General features: G+C 37.2%; 1 protein-coding gene across 1 annotated transcript in view; it reads right to left on the bottom strand.

Annotated features, from left to right (window-relative positions):
- Positions 1-17,537, bottom strand: part of LOC123529026 (protein kintoun-like) — a 29,094-nt gene extending 11,557 nt beyond the window's left edge. The window contains exons 1-3 of the mRNA XM_045309197.2: positions 15,880-17,537; positions 2,206-2,367; positions 1,545-1,714 (exon numbers count right to left, since the gene is read on the bottom strand). Of these exons, the coding sequence (XP_045165132.2) occupies positions 1,545-1,714; positions 2,206-2,367; positions 15,880-17,517 (1,970 nt within the window). The 5' untranslated portion in view covers positions 17,518-17,537. The remainder of the gene's footprint in view (positions 1-1,544; positions 1,715-2,205; positions 2,368-15,879) is intronic.
- Positions 17,538-18,021: the final 484 nt, after the last annotated feature.

Raw genomic sequence — 18,021 nt, 5'->3', positions numbered from 1 at the left:
ACAGATGATAAAATATTAAGAAAGTCAGTAGGCCACATTCATGGTCAATGAAATTCAGTTTTACGATTTGTGTGCAAAACTGTGTATGTCATCAAAATTTCAAGGCTGTATCTTAAAAAACAAGAAAGTAGGTCAGTAGGTCAAGGTCACAGTCAAGTGACATCATATTACTTGGGGTCATCAGGTAATTATAATTAAATAGTCTTGGAAATAGGATCAGATGATTTTTTAAGTATTTTTCCTATAGTACTTACATAATAACTAAGTGACCCCACAGCGGGGCCTCTTTTAACCCCAGGGGCATAATTTGAACAATTTTGGTAGAGGACTACTAGACAATGCATCATACCAAATATCAAAAGCCTAGGTTGTATGGTTTCTGACAAGAAGATTTTTAAAGTCTATATAAACAATGTGACCCCTGGGGCGGGGCCATATTTGACCCTAGGGGGATAATTTGAACAATCTTGGTAGAAGACCACTAGATGATGCTACATTCCAAATATCAAAGCCCTAGGCCATGTGGTTTTGTACAAGAAGATTTTCAAAGTTTTCCCTATATAAGTCTATATAAACCATGTGACCCCCGAGGCGGGGCCATATTTAACCCTAGGGGGATAATTTGAACAATTCTGGTAGAGGACCATTAGATGATGCTACACACCAGATATTAAAGTCCTAGGCCCTGTGGTTTTGGACAAGAAGATTTTTAAAGTTTTTCCTTTCCGTTGCCATGGCAACCAGAGTTCTGCATGGAATTCAATTCTTTGAACAATTTTGAAAGGGGGCCACCCAAGGATCAATTCTGTGAAGTTTGGTGTAATTCTGCCCAGTGGTTTTCAGGAAGAAGATTTTTTTTAGGAAATGTCGGACGGACGATGGACACCGAGTGGTAACAAAAGCTCACCATGAGCCTTTGGCTCAGGTGAGCTAAAAAAACTCCAAAACATAAATAACAGAATATTCGGAAGTAACATTACTTAATATCCTAAATGTTTAAGCTATGCATTCCAGTCACTATTGATAAAATCCTTTGATAATAATCATGTAGAAGTTATTCAATTTATCATTTTACATTCATTAAACACATTATCTATGTTTCGAGAATATAATCTGCTAGATGAAGGGCATGTCCCTTTAACAGGTACACGTAAGTTTGTCAATTACCACTAGACTGTGATTCACTCGTTAGTTTTTTAGAAAAAAAACAACAAACAAATACATGCAAGACAGTCTGGAAATGAAGATATTTATCTGCGTTAATTTTTTTTATATTCAGTGCTTTATATCTCGTACTGTGTCTCATTTGGTATTTGTAGATACCTAGCAGGCTGAAGAAAGAATTTTTATTGCGATGATGAAAGAAATTTTATAGGGGCAAGTGAGAGTTCCATGTGGGAGAGTTGATTATACAGACTACTAGCCTACAGGGTTGGTGGTGAAATAACATTTTACACCCCTGTTCTCTAGCATATTTTCATTTGCCGCATAAAAAGTAGCCAAACCTCTAGAGAACATTTATACTACAATTATATATACTATACCTGGACAAGCTGAGGTGGTCCTCACTGGACTCTGATACTGATCGTTGTTTCAGGATACCGTGTAGGTTTGGAAGTTTCTGGGAATGTACGACCTCAATGCTGGCAGATAACGGAGATTCTTCCCCATCATAACCATTCTCCTCCTCCTCACTGAAACTTGTGCTTGGCTTCTGAAACCAATTATACAGTACCTTACAGTTACTATACATTTTCATAGCTTGCAAAGGCAATATATGTTGTGTCATATCCATTCTGGTAAGAAGAGCACTAACCTGATAATTCAGACTATGCGATAATTCTGGACTATAACTTTTTAGCAAAAATAATGAAGATCCATACGAGTATTTGGGAAATACATTTGTAATAATAATTTTTCCTTGTATGATTCAGCAATGGCTTACTGAAACTGTCTCCTATGCAAAGCCACACTGAATCAGTTGTCTACTATGTCTTTTTAAAAAAGCATTTCTTCCTCCACCTCTCAAATGGAAAGCTTCAAAATATTTCAGCATCTAGGTCCCTGCTCCATTTCACATTTGTTAGCCTATAATCAGTTCAGAGAAAACTGCCCATCTGAATGCATACAAAATAAAACTGCCAATACCAACTAATTTCGCCAAAGAAATGCATTATTTCTTGATATACATCAGATGTGACTTACTCTAATATTCAGCGTCAGTTTTTTCTCATTCATCTCGACGACCTTGATGTTAGCAGAGTGTGCCTCAGGAGCGTGTTCGTCTGTCCGTCCCATCTTTTCTCCTTCCAGTTGTAGCTTGTCAAGTTCCTCCTGTAGATTATCAGATGTCACAAACAGTTTCTCCTGTAAATAGATGACAGCCTCAATTCTTATTCATCCATCAATAATAGGAAAGAAAATACAAGCACAAGACTGTGGCAACATCTGTAACACACTGTAAATGAGAAACAGCTGTCACGCTGTGACCCAAAACTTCCCTAGACTCTGAGAAAATTTCTATTTTCATTGCATCAGATAATTTATATGTACATGAAACACATGTGCAAAAACATACTTATCATAAAACTTTTCACCGATTTATATCTAAAACTGAATGCTTATACACATCCTTAAATTTACCTCCTCTACACTTAGAAGCTTTTATAAAGAAAACTGAAAATGAAACAAGGAAAATCCAGTCAAATCCAGCAATAAGATAATATTATCTTCCTGATTACACTACACATGTTATAACAACAACTTATCCCACATTTATGTTTGCATTTATTTGTTTTGCAATGATAAATATTGCAAAATCAAAACCTTTATCTACACTTCAGAATCTTTTAACAAAACAAGCTTTGTAAGAAATGCACCTTTCCTTTGTACAAAATTGTTAATCTTAAATGATTACCTCTGTCTATTTTGCAATGTGCTCCAGATAAAGCTACATGTACTGTACTAATGGTTTAACATTAAAATCATCCAATGAAATAGATATCAACAACTACCAAGTCCTTCCAAGCATGAATAATAACAAAAGTCAAGGGCAGAGACGCTGACCCATTAAGTCCTCGCAAAGTTTGTAAACAATCTCACAAGGTCAAACTGAACTATTGACCCAGCTGACCACCACAATAAAATGACCAGACTGGAGATGATGTCTTTCAAAGCTGACTTTTTACTTATAACACTAGAATCATGCACTACATTTAAACTAGAAACAGAATATATAACGAAATTTCACATATCAATAAACATTCTAGTATGTTCTCTAGGTAAGTGTAATGTGGTAAAGCAAATTTTATGACATGTAATGTAATATAAGCTGATCCTGCATATAAGCTGATCATGTGATACTGCAGCATGATGAAATCAAAATAATTTATGTATTATCAAAGGTGGCCAATCACATTTATGCAACTCTATACAATGGCAGTTTATTTAAGGAACAAAAAGAACCTTTGGGCAGTTAGCTCACCTTCAGAAAAGTATAATTATATTTTATTGTTTGTTTTTTTTATATAAGAAAAATTAATTACCTCCCTTTCATACAAATGTATTTTAAAAGCTGAGTATTTTTTTGATTTCAATATAATGTATAGTTTTTTAAGTCTCCATCCACCCCATTTTATTCCTTTTCATTGCTTCTGCAAGGTTTTCCTACCATTAATGCAATAAAAACATTTCTTCCTAAAAAAATGAAAACATTTTTTTAAAACATACATGAATAGAATGAGACAATTAAGCACTTTTAAAATTTTATACTGTCATAAGATCCTAAAATACAGGGCCGTAGGAACAGTGGGGGGGGGGGTGACCCCCACCCCCACCCAACACCCAATAATTTGATCGATTATGGTAATTCTCTTAGCAATTTTTTGACTCGGAGTCAATTTTAGCTAATTTTTATAGTGTGCCCCCTCTCCCCATCTGAAAATGATGCCTACAGTCCTGAAATAAATTAATTCAAAAATTTATCCAACACTTCTTTTGGGGTTTTATCTTCCTGCTTCAATTTTTGTTCTTGTGTACAGCTGACCGAAGCTTGTGACATATTCATTAGTAGCTGTATGTGGTAGACAGATAATTAGAGACAATATAGGACAGAACAAGGCTAATGTTCAATCATAGATATTTCAGCTTTATTGATTGTGCTATTTTCAGTTCTCTGGAGACACTAAAAACCTGGTTTTGTCTGCTTTATGGAAACAACTTACTGATATACAGTCACCTGTAATGCAATAAATATGATCAATGTCCTTTCTTGTACTTTTTTTAGAAACACACAAATGAATATGATTATTCTTCAACTTTTCATTATCTGAAACAATTATTTTACATTAGTAACAAAATTCCATTTCCATTCATTCATGTTATATGGTTACAGATCTATGCAAATCCAACTTACTCTCATTTCAAGAAAAATGCACGACTTTTATCAAAGATGTAAATTTTGTATACATAAAGCTTTCTAGCTGCAAAAGCATTTGCTGGATGCCAGTTCCAGTCATATTTGAAAATTATGTAATAGCAGTCAACTTACACGATTCTGTACAATACAGACTTCTCTGCAATTAATTGTTCAAATTCGCAACATGAAAGACGAGGTGGAGGATTTTTTTTGGTCTCCGTCATATCACAGCAGAGAATATTTGCCATTGCCAAGGAAACGAACTTGCAACCTTCCCCCTCAATGTTGTGCCATATTTACTAAGAAAACCAGGCTGACAGTAAGCAGTTTTTACATTGATATACTACAATTATTACAACCTTTGAACTTACCCAAACTTTAATAAATAGAAGCCAAAGATTCCAGGTTATCCAGAGGAATATCCTTACAGGTAACATCAACTTTACTGTACTGGCACCTTCAGGTGTCTTACATTGTCTTATCTCACTCATTTTTATGCTTATAACTGCAGATCTTGCAACAATCACAACTGTTTCATTTTCTCATCCGAGAATGCTAAATGTATCCATTGTAATTTACCTTTATTGAACACCTTGCAACTTTATGCAAAAACAATCACATTTCGAAGCTGTTCTCTTCCAAGAGAATAACTGTTCAAAATATTAGAAACAAATCTGTAAAGCCTGCCAAAAAGATGTATATAACTCAAGAAAGATGTAGGTATGAGCAAATATATGATACAGATAGGTACATCATTCATACTAAGTAATTCTCTGCTTGCCATAGAAAATCATTATCACTTTAAAGTCAATTGCTTTTCTGTAAATGTCAAAGTAGCTAAAAAGTCCTTCCTTTCCTATCCTAGGTAACCTATGGAAACATACAAAGACGCAAGTAATATCCTCTTTAACTTGAACAGATTCCTGCAATACATATCTGGTATCGAATACATCAATTTTCCACGAGCTGACAGGGCTATATTCCTTCTTGTTACAAAGTATTTGATACCCACATATATGCTAGTATCTCTTTTAAGTTGAATTTTCCCTCTGTGATTAAACTTTAAATTTCAATGCTAGTCCAATGTTTTAAAGTAATCTATGTGTTAAAAGGCTTGAGAATTGATCTTAATCTTAAATCAAATAAGATTTCTCACAAAGTAAACAAATAAAGATTCGACTGCAAGATAATTCTTGCAACATGGCAATTCAAAAGTTTGTATTAACATATCACCATTCTCAGACCTAATCATTAAATGTAGAATAATTCCCTGAAGTCTTTTTATAAACTTAGTATTAAACAGTTTTTTGTATCAAATATTCAGTATCCCATATTACATCTTTGAACAACATGGTCTCCAGTCTCTTCCAAGAAATTCTGTATCAACTCAGTAATCACAGATTTGCCCTTGTATTTCCACAGCAATAAGAAAGTCTCTGACTGTATATTATGTATGTAGATATATCCTTGTATATCAACAGAACATTATCAGCTGGCAAACAACTCCAGTCTCACACAATTCCAATTAAGCAAATTATGGGTAAAAATACTTTACAGACTGTGTGAAAAATATCTTTGGACTAAATTACATTTTCCTGTACTAAACTGATTTCATTTTAACAAATTCTTCAGACACAGCTACTATAAGAATTTTTGCAAACATGTTATGTGCATGCACTCTTTAAATCATTATGTTTCATTTTAAACACAAGTCATAATGACCTCATTTCTCAAAATAATACCATAGCCTTTCTATCCTATTGAAATTTCAATTGTAATCTACCTTGCTGTATTTAAAAAATCTTTTTATAAAAGCCACTTATAACAAATTAACCTACATACAGTATATACCTGTCTCATTGATTTTAATATATACAGAGTAGACACACACCACAGGCTATATAACTTTATTGAACATACACTCTGGATATATATATATGCTCTATATATAACATCGCTGCATTATTATAATTGAAAATATTTTAAGACTGATATATTTTGAAACTATATAAATTTTGCTGTAATTGGTTGCAGCAAATATCAAGTTAAGATATTATAGTATATACAAATTTAAATTATTTTCATACATACCGAAGGACAAAAAAACATAACAGACTGAATCAATTTGAATGTCAGCCGACTGAATGCAAGTTAATAATACCCTTCTCAAATGCGCTCATTTGATTGGTCGAAATGAGTGCACGCCCGGGTCCACAAAAAGCAATATTGACCCGCAAAAGTGATACTGACTCTTGTGATATCACTTTTTCTTAAATGTGTGAAATATGGGCCAGTCAAATGAATGCATTTGAGAAGGGCATATAATATAACAATTATAGACTTATGTTTCAGTCAATATGTGTTTTTACGGACCTGTAAAAACATATATTGACCTCAACGTAAGTCAATAACTGTATATTATTAGTACTGAATATTAAGCAGGTATTGCTCACAGTGGTGTAAGTAAGCTGGTATCCCCAACCTCCGATTTACTTTGGCTAAATCTCGAAACTAATGGTCAAGGTGGCAGTTTCGAAGACTAATTTTGGCACAAGTAGATTTTTTTATATATATTTAGTAAATTTTACTGTACCCTTATTCCATGCAAGGATTATATGACCACAGAACAACACTGGTGAAGATCCACCATGCAAGTCCATTAGAAATTTTTTATGTTGGAAATTTTTTTGTTTTTTTTTGTTTTTTTTTGGTTTTGTTTTGTTTTGCTCATGTGACACCTTCAAAGGAAAAAAAGCTTAAGGGAGTTCCATACAAGGACACTACAAACCATGTTTGGTGAAAACCTAGCTATCATGCAGTTCCTTGAAGTTGTTAATTTAAAATGTTTTTTCTATTCTTGAGCTTTGGTGAAACCATTTTAACATGAGCTCGTAGAACACGAAATGCCCCCCTTGATGCATTCAGTAATTGCACAAGGAACATAAATTATTTGGACACTGTGCTCTGAATGTTTGACATACTGACCTCAAATCAATAATATGGGTCATTTATCAGTCATAAGCGACCTCCATATCAAATCTGATCTTAGACCAAAGCATTCTCTAGTTCTTTGGCAAAAAAAAAGTTCTACTGTTCTGGGTCAATGTGACCTTGACCTCTGACCTACTGACCTCAAAATCAATAGGGGTCATCTGCTGGTCATGACCAACCTCCCTATCAACTTCCATGATCCTAGGCCTAAGCGTTCTTGAGTTGTCATCCAGATACCGTTGAATTGTTCCGGGTCAATGTGACCTTGACCTATAACCTTCTGACCTCAAAATCAATAGGAGTCATCTGCTGGTCATGATCAACATCCCTATTAAGTTTGATGATCCTAGGCCCAAGCGTTCTCAAGTTATAGTCCAGAAACTGTTTAATTGTTCCATGTCACTGTAACCTATGACCAACTGACCTCAAAATCAATAGGGGTCATCTGCTGGTCATGTCCAATCCCCCTATCAACTTTCAAGAACCTAGGCCCAAGTGTTCTTGAGTTATCATCCGGAAACCGTTTAACTGTTCCGGGTCACTGTGACCTTTACCTTTGACCTACTGACTTCAAAATCAATATGGGTCATCTACTGGTCATGACTAACCTCCCTATTACATGTAACTTTCATTATCCTAGGCCCAAGCGTTCTTGAGTTATCATCCGGAAACCATTTAACTATTCCGGGTCACTGTGACCTTGATCTTTGACCAACTGACCTCAAATCAATAGAGGTCATCTGCGGGTCATGACCAACCTCCCTATCAACTTTCATGACCCTAGGCCCAAGAGTTCTTGAGTTATCATCCGGAAACCAATTGTTCTACAGACCGACCGAACGACCAACATCTGCAAAACAACATACTTCACCTTCTTCGAAGGGGGGCATAATAAGGTTTAGAGTGGTACATACAAGGTTAGGAAGCCACAAAGTTTGGCAAACATTTGTCAAGCAAGTCATAAGAAGATAATTATTGTTCTTAAAGTTTCTCTATTTTTCGCCATGGTGGACCCTAAAGCGGTTAAGCAAAACCTTTTGAACAAATTTGAGAACAAGGCCACTACTGACTTTGTTTGGTGAAGATCTATTATATATCAGATTAGAAGGTATTTAATAGAACCATTTTTAGTTCCCTAAAAGGGGTCAAGCGGAACCATTTGAACAAAACTGAGGTTGGTCCATACTAGAATGCTACAGACAAAGCCTAGTGAAGATCCATCAAGCAGTTCATGAGCATCTGTTTTTTAAGCTCTGACAGCCCCTAAAATGGGTCATGGGTTTTTAGTGGGGAAGATCTTTTTTCTGAAAAAAAAAAAAGTCCCAGCACAGTGAGTGAAATAAGGAAATATTTCACTGATGATTTTCAGTATATTGCCAGTTAGCATAAAATCAAAGACAATATTTATTTTTAACTCATGTGGCCCCTAAAATGGGTTCTGAGGTAACAGCCAGGATGCTACAGACCAAATTCAGATCCGACCAACAGTTTTAGAGGAAAAGATGTTTATGTGACAAGAGGGTCATAATGGTCCTAGGTCACTCACTATGAATAATGAACATTTTTGGTACAGGAACATTAATTTTGCGAGAAATTATTTTGAAATCAAGCCAACAGTTTCCTGTAAGATTCTCAATGTTTCTATTATAGCTGCATGAAACAAAGTGTGTCCCATCCCTTCTGTAAATCTTTTTTATGACCCCTGATCTATGACATAGTTCATGCACTCTGCACCTCGACTAATTGCCAGCTTCCTACATGCCTACTTCAAAGGCAATACCTTGAATGGTTATTAAGTTATACTCTGGAAATAAAATGTCCTTTGAGCTACGGATCTTGCACATGACACACTGTCTTGTAATGGTGAATGTCTGTGCCAAAATACTTGAATATCAATCCACGCAAGACTGTCACAAAATATGCCCGTCTAAATATCCAGTTGCATAAATTCAAGGGCCATAATCCAAGAGTGCCTAGGGCGATTTGGGTGGTTATTGAACTTGGCCGAGATATTATGCCCACAAACATTGTCAGCAAGTTTCCTAAAGATCGGATGAAAACTGTTTGACTTAGAGGCGGACAAGGCTAAATTCGCAGGTTTTCAAGTAATTCAAGGGCCATAATCCAAGAGTGCCTGCGGCGATTTGGGTGGTTATCGAACTTGACCGAGATATTATGCCCACAAACATTGTCAGCAAGTTTGTTGAAGATCGTATGAAAACTGTCAGCAAGTTTGGTGAAAACCATTTTAAGATATTATGCCGTCTGTGTGAAGTTAGCAGAATAACTCCAGCAGAACAGCAGAATAACTCCAGCAGAATAACTCCAGCAGAACAGCAGAATAACTCCAGCAGAACAGCAGAATAACTCCAGCAGAATAACAGAATAACTCTAGCAGAATAACCGAATAGCAGAATAACTCCAACAGAATAGCAGAATAACTCTAGCAGAACAGCAGAATAACTCCAGCAGAATAGCAGAATAACTCCAGCGGAATAGCAGAATAACTCCAACAGAATAACTCTAGCAGAACAGCAGAATAACTCCAACAGAATAGGAGAATAGCAGAATAACTCCAGCAGAATAATTCCAGCAGAATAACTCCAACAGAATAGCAGAATAACTCTAGCAGAACAGCAGAATAACTCCAGCAGAATAGCAGAATAACTCCAGCAGAATAGCAGAATAATTCCAGCAGAATAACTCCAACAGAATAGGAGAATAGCAGAATAACTCTAGCAGAACAGCAGAATAACTTCAGCAGAATAGCAGAATAACTCCAGCAGAATAACTTTTTTTTTTATTTTACCTCACATCTGTATGACAATATAAATTAGCCTAAGACTATTTTTGCGGTAAACATGTAACCATAATTTGTTAAAAAAACATTTTTGTCAGTTAAAAGAACAACTTTAAGACTGACTTTAAACATTATACATCTTGCATATTACGTCGCACAATTAACTTTAGCCTAAGGTAGAAGAATAGCAGAATAACTCCAGCAGAATAACTCTAGTAGAATAGCAGAATAACTCCAACAGAATAGCAGAATAACTCCAGCAGAATAGCAGAATAACTCCAGCAGAACAGCAGACAAAAATGCTAAATGATTTTTGTTTCATTTTACCTCGCATCTGTATGACAATTTAAATTAGCCTAACACTATTTTTTGCGGTAAACATGTTACCATTATAATTCTAATGCTATTCTGCTGGAGTTGTTCTGCTATTCTGTCTGCTGTTCTGCTGAGGTTGTTCTTTCAACTGACTAAAAAAAAATGATTTACTAACAGTCATTAAAGCAGTAATGGTAACATGTGTGTCGCAAAAAGAGTCTTATGCTAAAGTTAATTGTGCGAGGTAATATGCAAGACAAGACGTATAATGTTTAAAGTTGTTGTTTTAACTGACAAAAATGTATTTCTAACAAAATATAATGGTAACATGCTTACTGCAAAAATAGTCTTAGGCTAATCTTAATTGTCATACAGATGCTAGGTAAAATGGAAACAAGAGCTGTCTCCATAGGATGACACATGCCCCCGATGGCACTTTGAATGAATAGTTATGGCCGATGTTAGAGTTTAGGACCTTTGACCTACGGAGCTGGGTCTTGCGCGCGACACGTCCTCTTAGGTAGTTATTTTAAAATCCATGCATGAATGACAATGATATGGACCGGACACGCCCATCAATGCACTATCATGAAAAAAGTGTGACCTTGACCTTTGAGCTACGGACCTGGGTCTTGCGCGCGACATGGCCGATGTTAGAGTTTAGGACCTTTGACCTACGGAGCTGGGTCTTGCGCGCGACACGTCGTCTTACTGTGTCACACATTCATGCGTAGTTATTTTAAAATCCATGCATGAATGACAAAGATATGGACCGGACACGCCCATCAATGCACTATCCTTGTACGTCTAAGTGTGACCTGGACCTTTGAGCTACGGTCCTGGGTCTTGCACGCGACACGTCGTCTTACTGTGGTACACATTCATGCCAAGTTATTTGAAAATCCATCCATCGATGACAAAGATATGGACCGGACACGCCCATCAATGCACTATCCTTTAACGTCTAAGTGTGACCTTGACCTTTGAGCTACGGACCTGGGTTTTGCGCGCGACACGTCGTCTTACTGTGGTACACATTCATGCCAAGTTATTTGAAAATCCATCCATCGATGACAAAGATATGGACCGGACACGAAAATTGCGGACAGACTGACAGACCGACAGACGGTTCAAAAACTATATGCCTCCCTTCGGGGGCATAAAAAAAGTTATTCTGCTATTCTGCTGGAGTTATTCTGCTGGATTTAAAAAAATCATTTAGCATTTTTGTCTTTTTAATGTTGTTCTGCTATTCTGCTTTTCTGCTGGAGTTGTTCTGCTATTCTGCTTGAGTTATTCTGCTATTCTGCTGGAGTTTTTCTGCTATTCTGTTGGAGTTATTCTGCTATTCTGTTGGACTTATTCTGCTATTCTGCTAGAGTTATTCTGCTATTCTGCTGGAGTTATTCTGCTGTTCTGCTGAAGTTATTCTGCTATTCTGTTGGAGTTATTCTGCTGGAGCTATTCTGCTAGAGTTATTCTGCTGGAGTTATTTTGCTATTCTGCTAGAGTTATTCTGCTATTCTGCTAGAATTATTTTGCTATTCTGCTGTTCTGCTGGAGTTATTCTGTTATTCTGTTGGAGTTATTTTGCTATTCTGCTGGAATTGTTCTGCTATTCTGCTGAAGTTATTCTGCTATTCTGTTGGAGTTATTCTGCTATTCTGCTGGAGTTCTGCTAGAGTTGTTCTGCTATTCTGCTGTTCTGCTGGAGTTATTTTGCTATTCTGCTGGAGTTATTCTGCTATCCTGCTGGAGTTATTCTCCTATTCTGCTATTCTTCTACCTTAGGCTAATGTTAATTGTGTGAGGTAATATGCGAGACGTATAATATGTTTAAAGTTGGTCTTAAAGTTGTTCATTTAACTGACAAAAATGTTTTTTTAACAAATTAAGGGTACATGTTTACCGCAAAAATAGTCTTAGGCTAATTTTAATTGTCATACAGATGCGAGGTAAAATGAACAAGGCAGTCTGAAAGACAGCTAAATCCCCCGCCACTGCTATGGATAGTGAAAGGGTAAAACCTTTGATTTTAGCTGTGACCTTGACCTTGAACTGACACGGCTGACTCATGAATTCTGCACAACGTCTTGATGAGGTGATCATTTGACCAAAGTTTCATGAAAATCCTTCAAGGGGTTTAGGAGATACAGAGCTGAAACATTTGACCTTCAGTTGTGACCTTGACCTTGAGTTGACATGGCTGACTCATGAGTTCTTGATGAGGTGATCATTTGACCAAAGTTTGATGAAAATCCTTCAAGGGGTTAAGGAGATACAGAGTGGACACCAAATGGAAGGCTCAAACCTTCGACCCTTAGTTGTGACCTTGAACTTAAGCTGGCATGGTTGACTCATAATTTCTGCACATCGTCTTGATGAGGTAATCATTTGACCCAGGTTTTATAAAATTCCTTCAAGGGGTTTAGGAGATATAGAGTGGACACGAAATGGAAGGCTCAAACCTTTGACCTTCAGCTGTGACCTTGACCTTGAGCTGACATGGCTGACTCATAAGTTCTGCACATCGCCTTGATGAGGTGATCGATTGACCCAAGTTTGATGAAAATCCTTCAAGGGGTTTAGGAGATATAGAGCGGACACAAAATGGAAGGTTCAAACCTTTGACCCCTAAGTTGTGACCTTGACCTTGAGACGGCATGACTGACTCATGGGTTCTGCACATCGTCTTGATGAGGTGATCATTTGACCCAAGTTTTATAAAATTCCTTCAAGGGGTTTAAGAGATATAGGGCGGACACAAAATATAAGGCTCAAACCTTTGACCTTGAGTTGTGACCTTGACCTTGAGCCGGCATGGCTGACTCATGGGTTCTGCACATCGTCTTGATGAGGTGATCATTTGACCCAAGTTTTATAAAATTCCTTCAAGGGGTTTAGGAGATATAGAGCGGACACAAAATGGCAGGCTCAAACATTTGACCTTGAGTTGTGACCTTGACCTTGAGCCGGCATGGCTGACTCATGGGTTCTGCACATCGTCTTGATGAGGTGATCATTTGACCCAAGTTTCATGAAAATCCTTCAAGGGGTTTAGGAGATATGGACCGGACACGAATTTGTTACGGACGGACAGAAGGACGGACGCAGACCATTCCTATAATCCCTCCGCCACGGCGGGGGATTAAAAAAAAGTTATTCCGCTATTCTGCTGGAGTTATTCTGCTATTCTGCTATTCTGGAGATATTCTCTTATTTTGCTTTCTGCTAGAGTTATTCTGCTATTCTGCTGGAGTTATTCTGCTAGTCTGCTATTCTGCTGGAGTTATTCTGCTATTCTGTTATTCTGCTGGAGTTATTCTGCTATTCTGTTGGGAGTTATTCTGCTTTTCTGCTAACTTCACAGAGACAATTATGCCCACAAACATTGTCAGCAAGTTTGGTGAAGATCGGATGAAAACTGTTCGAGAGAGCAGACAAAGCTAAATTGGCAGTTTTTTGAGCAATTCAAGTGCCATAATCAAGAGTGTCTGGGGCGATTTGGGTGGTTATTGAACTTGGCCGAGATATTATGCAAACAAACATTGTCAGCAAGTTTGGTGAAGATCGGATGACAACTGTTTGACCGAGAGTGGACATGTTTTTGGACGCCGACCGCCCGCCACGGGTGTTCATATATAATAGCCCCGCTCTTTCAGAGATGGACGTATAAAAAAGAATAGATGGGACAAGAAAAACTACCTTTGACCTCAACCTTCAAGAGCTCTAGGAGCTTGGATCTCATGTTGTTATGGTGACATGGCAAAGTTATTGACTAGACGAAAATGGGATGGAATGAACAAACCACTAGCCTTAATATAATTCAGTGACTATTTTTTGGGGGCAAGAGCTCAGTATCTTTTGAAGGGGTGTGGTGGGGGAATATTGTATGAGAATTCTGAAAGGTCAAGAAAATATGCCATAGTGATAGATGTACAGGAAGATTACCAGATCACAAACTTCTTTTTTCTGTATTATTAAAAGTACCGGTACTATTTATATAGGTGCTGCTTATCCTAATTTGAGAAGAAAAATTACTTTTATTCTTCCAAAAAAAAAGGGGCTCTTAGCCTCTAGTTAAGTAACTTGACTAAGCTTCACAGAAAATCTGATGAAAATAAAAGTTGCAGTTTCAATGAAGAAATCTAAGTTAATAACAGACGGCCACAGCATGATCTCAATAGTTCACCTGTGAGCCCTTTACTCTGGTGAGCTAATACAATTATATAATACTGTACATCACATATATTTTACTGTGTTATATGCCTCAGGATTCGATTTTATGCCTCAGGTTCGAATCCTGGGTAGTTCCATTGCATTGTCTCCTTGGCAGATTGTTGTGTGACCCAATTGTAAATGGGTACAAACTGCTGGGGGCTAAAATGTTACAGTATAACCAGTTTTCACTGTGTACCAGCAAATCGCTGGAGGTAATGTATAATTGCTTTTTCTTGTTCATAAAATAGTCCCTCAAAAGCTCTGCAGAGATGAGCTTATGTTCATTACAGTGATTAAAAGTTACCTAGACATTATGTTAGTCTTTGTTAGATACCTAACAATTTTGAAGAACCAAACCCTAACTTCCAAAGCGTGAAATATTGTTTTTTTCACCTTGGTCTACATAATTCTTATTGCAAAAAATGCCTTTAAGGTATCCATAAAACATTTATTCAAGGTGTGCATATTAATTATTAAATAGACATGTGTCCATGGGACACAGATGCCCCCACTACATGACAAAGGACACAGATCAACTTTGGGAAAACAATATGTTGCTATCTAAAACTAGAAATGTGTCCATAGGACAAAGATGCTCCCACTACATGACAAAGGACACCTGCACATCCTGACCAACATTCCTGTAAACTTTGGTGACTCTAGGTCAAATACTTTTTGAGCTAAGCGCGACACAACATTAAAATGACAAATTTTTAACTAAGTCAGGGGCCATAACTCCTACAATACTGAATGAATCCGGACGCGAAACCCCAGGTGTACAACTGCACATACTGACCAACATTCCTGTAAACTTTGGTGACTCTAGGTCAAATACTTTTGGAGCTACGCGCGACACAACATCAAAATGACCAATATTTTACTAAGTCAGGGGTGATAACTCCTACATAACTGAATGAATCCAGACGCAAAACCCCAGGTGCACAACTACACATGCTGACCAACATTCCTGTAAAGTTTCGTGACTCTACGTCAAATATTTTTGGAGCTAAGTGCGACACAACATTCTGAAAGGACAGACAGACAAGGGCAAATATATATGACCCCCCAAAGTGGGGGCATAAAAATATGGTGTTTACTAAACATTATCATAACTAAACAAAGTTCTGTTTCATACCTCTAAGTTGTCTTCATCTACACCTGCAAAAAACTTGTTCCACAGTGTTCTGCAATCCCTCTGTTTCAACAATGTGAAGGTCATATTTCTGTCTGAAATATCTACAGTGCAGTGCTCTGGTACAAGCTTACAGACCTCACCAAAACAACCATAGAACCTGTAATGCATAGGGAATCCACCAGAACCAACAGACACAAACTTGATTTCACAGCTGCCTGGGTGTGGGAATGACTTGCATACAGAATCATCGTTGACATTTCTTACATGAAATACAAATGTGACAGTCTCTTGGTCTTGATTAAAGTCATATTCTGGTAAACTATACAATACACTGGTCTTGTTCACTGATTCTGTAGGTGAAAGTGCTGAAATGTTTTCTGATTCTTCTGGTGCTGTGGTATTAATTTCTTCCAGAGGTGGTAGATCACCTGGCACTTGCTTGTCAAAATTATTAACTTCTTCCAGAGGTGGCAACTCTTCAATAAGTGATGGGATATTAGGTTCTTCAACATTATCAAGAAAGGACGGAAGCTGGGGAATTTCCCCTGGTAATACTGGCAGAGTCACAACCAACGACTTCTTGCTTTTATCAAATCTTGCTGAACCATTTTCATCATCAACTGGATAAGGCAGTTTGAAATCAAGCTTGTAAGCTGGATTCTCGCTTTTCAGTGAAAGTTTATCTTCAAAGATGTCCAAGTCAACACCTGCTGCAGACTTACACATAGGCAACTCTATGTTAATGACAAGCTCTTTTGGTCTTGTAGTTGGTCTTGCATCTGGAGCATTCCTAAACTCCTGTAAATCCATGTTTGAACGATGTGTTATTGTATAATTTGGTGTTGTATAACCATTTTCTTCTTTTATTAAGTTGTTGGACTTTGTTTTGCTTTCTTTTGATGCCTTTTTCGTAGCACGCTGTTCAGCTTGTTTGTTTTTCTCTTCAGCTAATTCTGAACTTGTCTTGTCAGAATATGGGTAGGGCATGGATGAAAATGGATTGGTCTCATCTTTCTTACTTTTTGTTTTCACTGCATCTTCCTTTCTATTCCGGATCACTGTTGCAACTGGTTTCCCCTTGCATTTTATTTTTGGACGTCGAATGTTGTTGCGGTCAAGCTTCACATCAAACTGACGTTCTATACCCTCTATTGCTGTATCCTCTACAAGTTTTAAAAAGTTCAAGTTAGACGTCATACGGTATGTGTCTGGGTGAAAAACAACATCATAAACCATGCATGTTTGTTTGGCCTTGTCAAAATCTTCCCTTGGTGGTGCGAACGAATGCGGGATTTGCCAGTGCAAGCCCCGTTTGCCTTCCTCATTCTTCTGTTTTTTTGAGGTAGGTTTACCAATCTTGTCACTAGTGCAAATATTGATAAAAGCTTTCTTTCCACCGCTTACCGTAGTTTTCAAGACATGACCCGGTTCAGGGTTAACAAACTGAACGTCCATTCCACGCTCATTTTCCAACATTGCGATCTCTTCCTCATATATTCTGCGGTTTTCCGGGTTGGAAATCTCTTCCGCATATTCAATGAACATTTTCCGGAATTTTTCATCTTTCAAAGCTGTTTCTATTCTCTTAATTTCTTCTCGAGACAGATCTAAATCTTCGAATGTTTTCGACGACGCCATGCTTGTTTGTTTGTGCTTGTTGCTACGAGCATGCGCACTAAGATCATAAAGGGAGATAAGTGATCTAGAAATTTCTTTCCCACAGGGGCTAGCATAGGAACTTGAACGAATTCTTTAACAATATTTTCTAAATTTCTACTTTCTCATTTTTGCCATTTATTGATGATTTAGCAATATTTCTCTTAGCTCTGATTATTGAAGAAAAGGGGCATAATTGTACTTTGGAGTTTATTTTGAAAAGCCAAGGCTCATTTAGAGCATCTTTTGAATTCTCTTGGAGGTAATATAGAGATGGAGTGCGGACGAGATAATTGGTGATAATTATTTATTATACCACATGTTGTTCCTTGCTGAGCTGCTTTCAGAATCCTACGAGATATATCACCACAGTCACTTAATTATCACTATTTCACATGTAATTAACATAATCCTTTGAACACACTGTGCGGCACCGCAGTTTTATCGTAAATCAGCAGATGCATCAAAATTTCAACAAAACGGAAG

Source organism: Mercenaria mercenaria, chromosome 1 (genome assembly GCF_021730395.1).
Source record: "Mercenaria mercenaria strain notata chromosome 1, MADL_Memer_1, whole genome shotgun sequence".
NCBI lineage: Eukaryota > Metazoa > Mollusca > Bivalvia > Venerida > Veneridae > Mercenaria > Mercenaria mercenaria.
The sequence above is the reverse complement of the archived record's forward strand: the minus strand, read 5'-3'. Positions and strand labels throughout refer to the sequence as shown.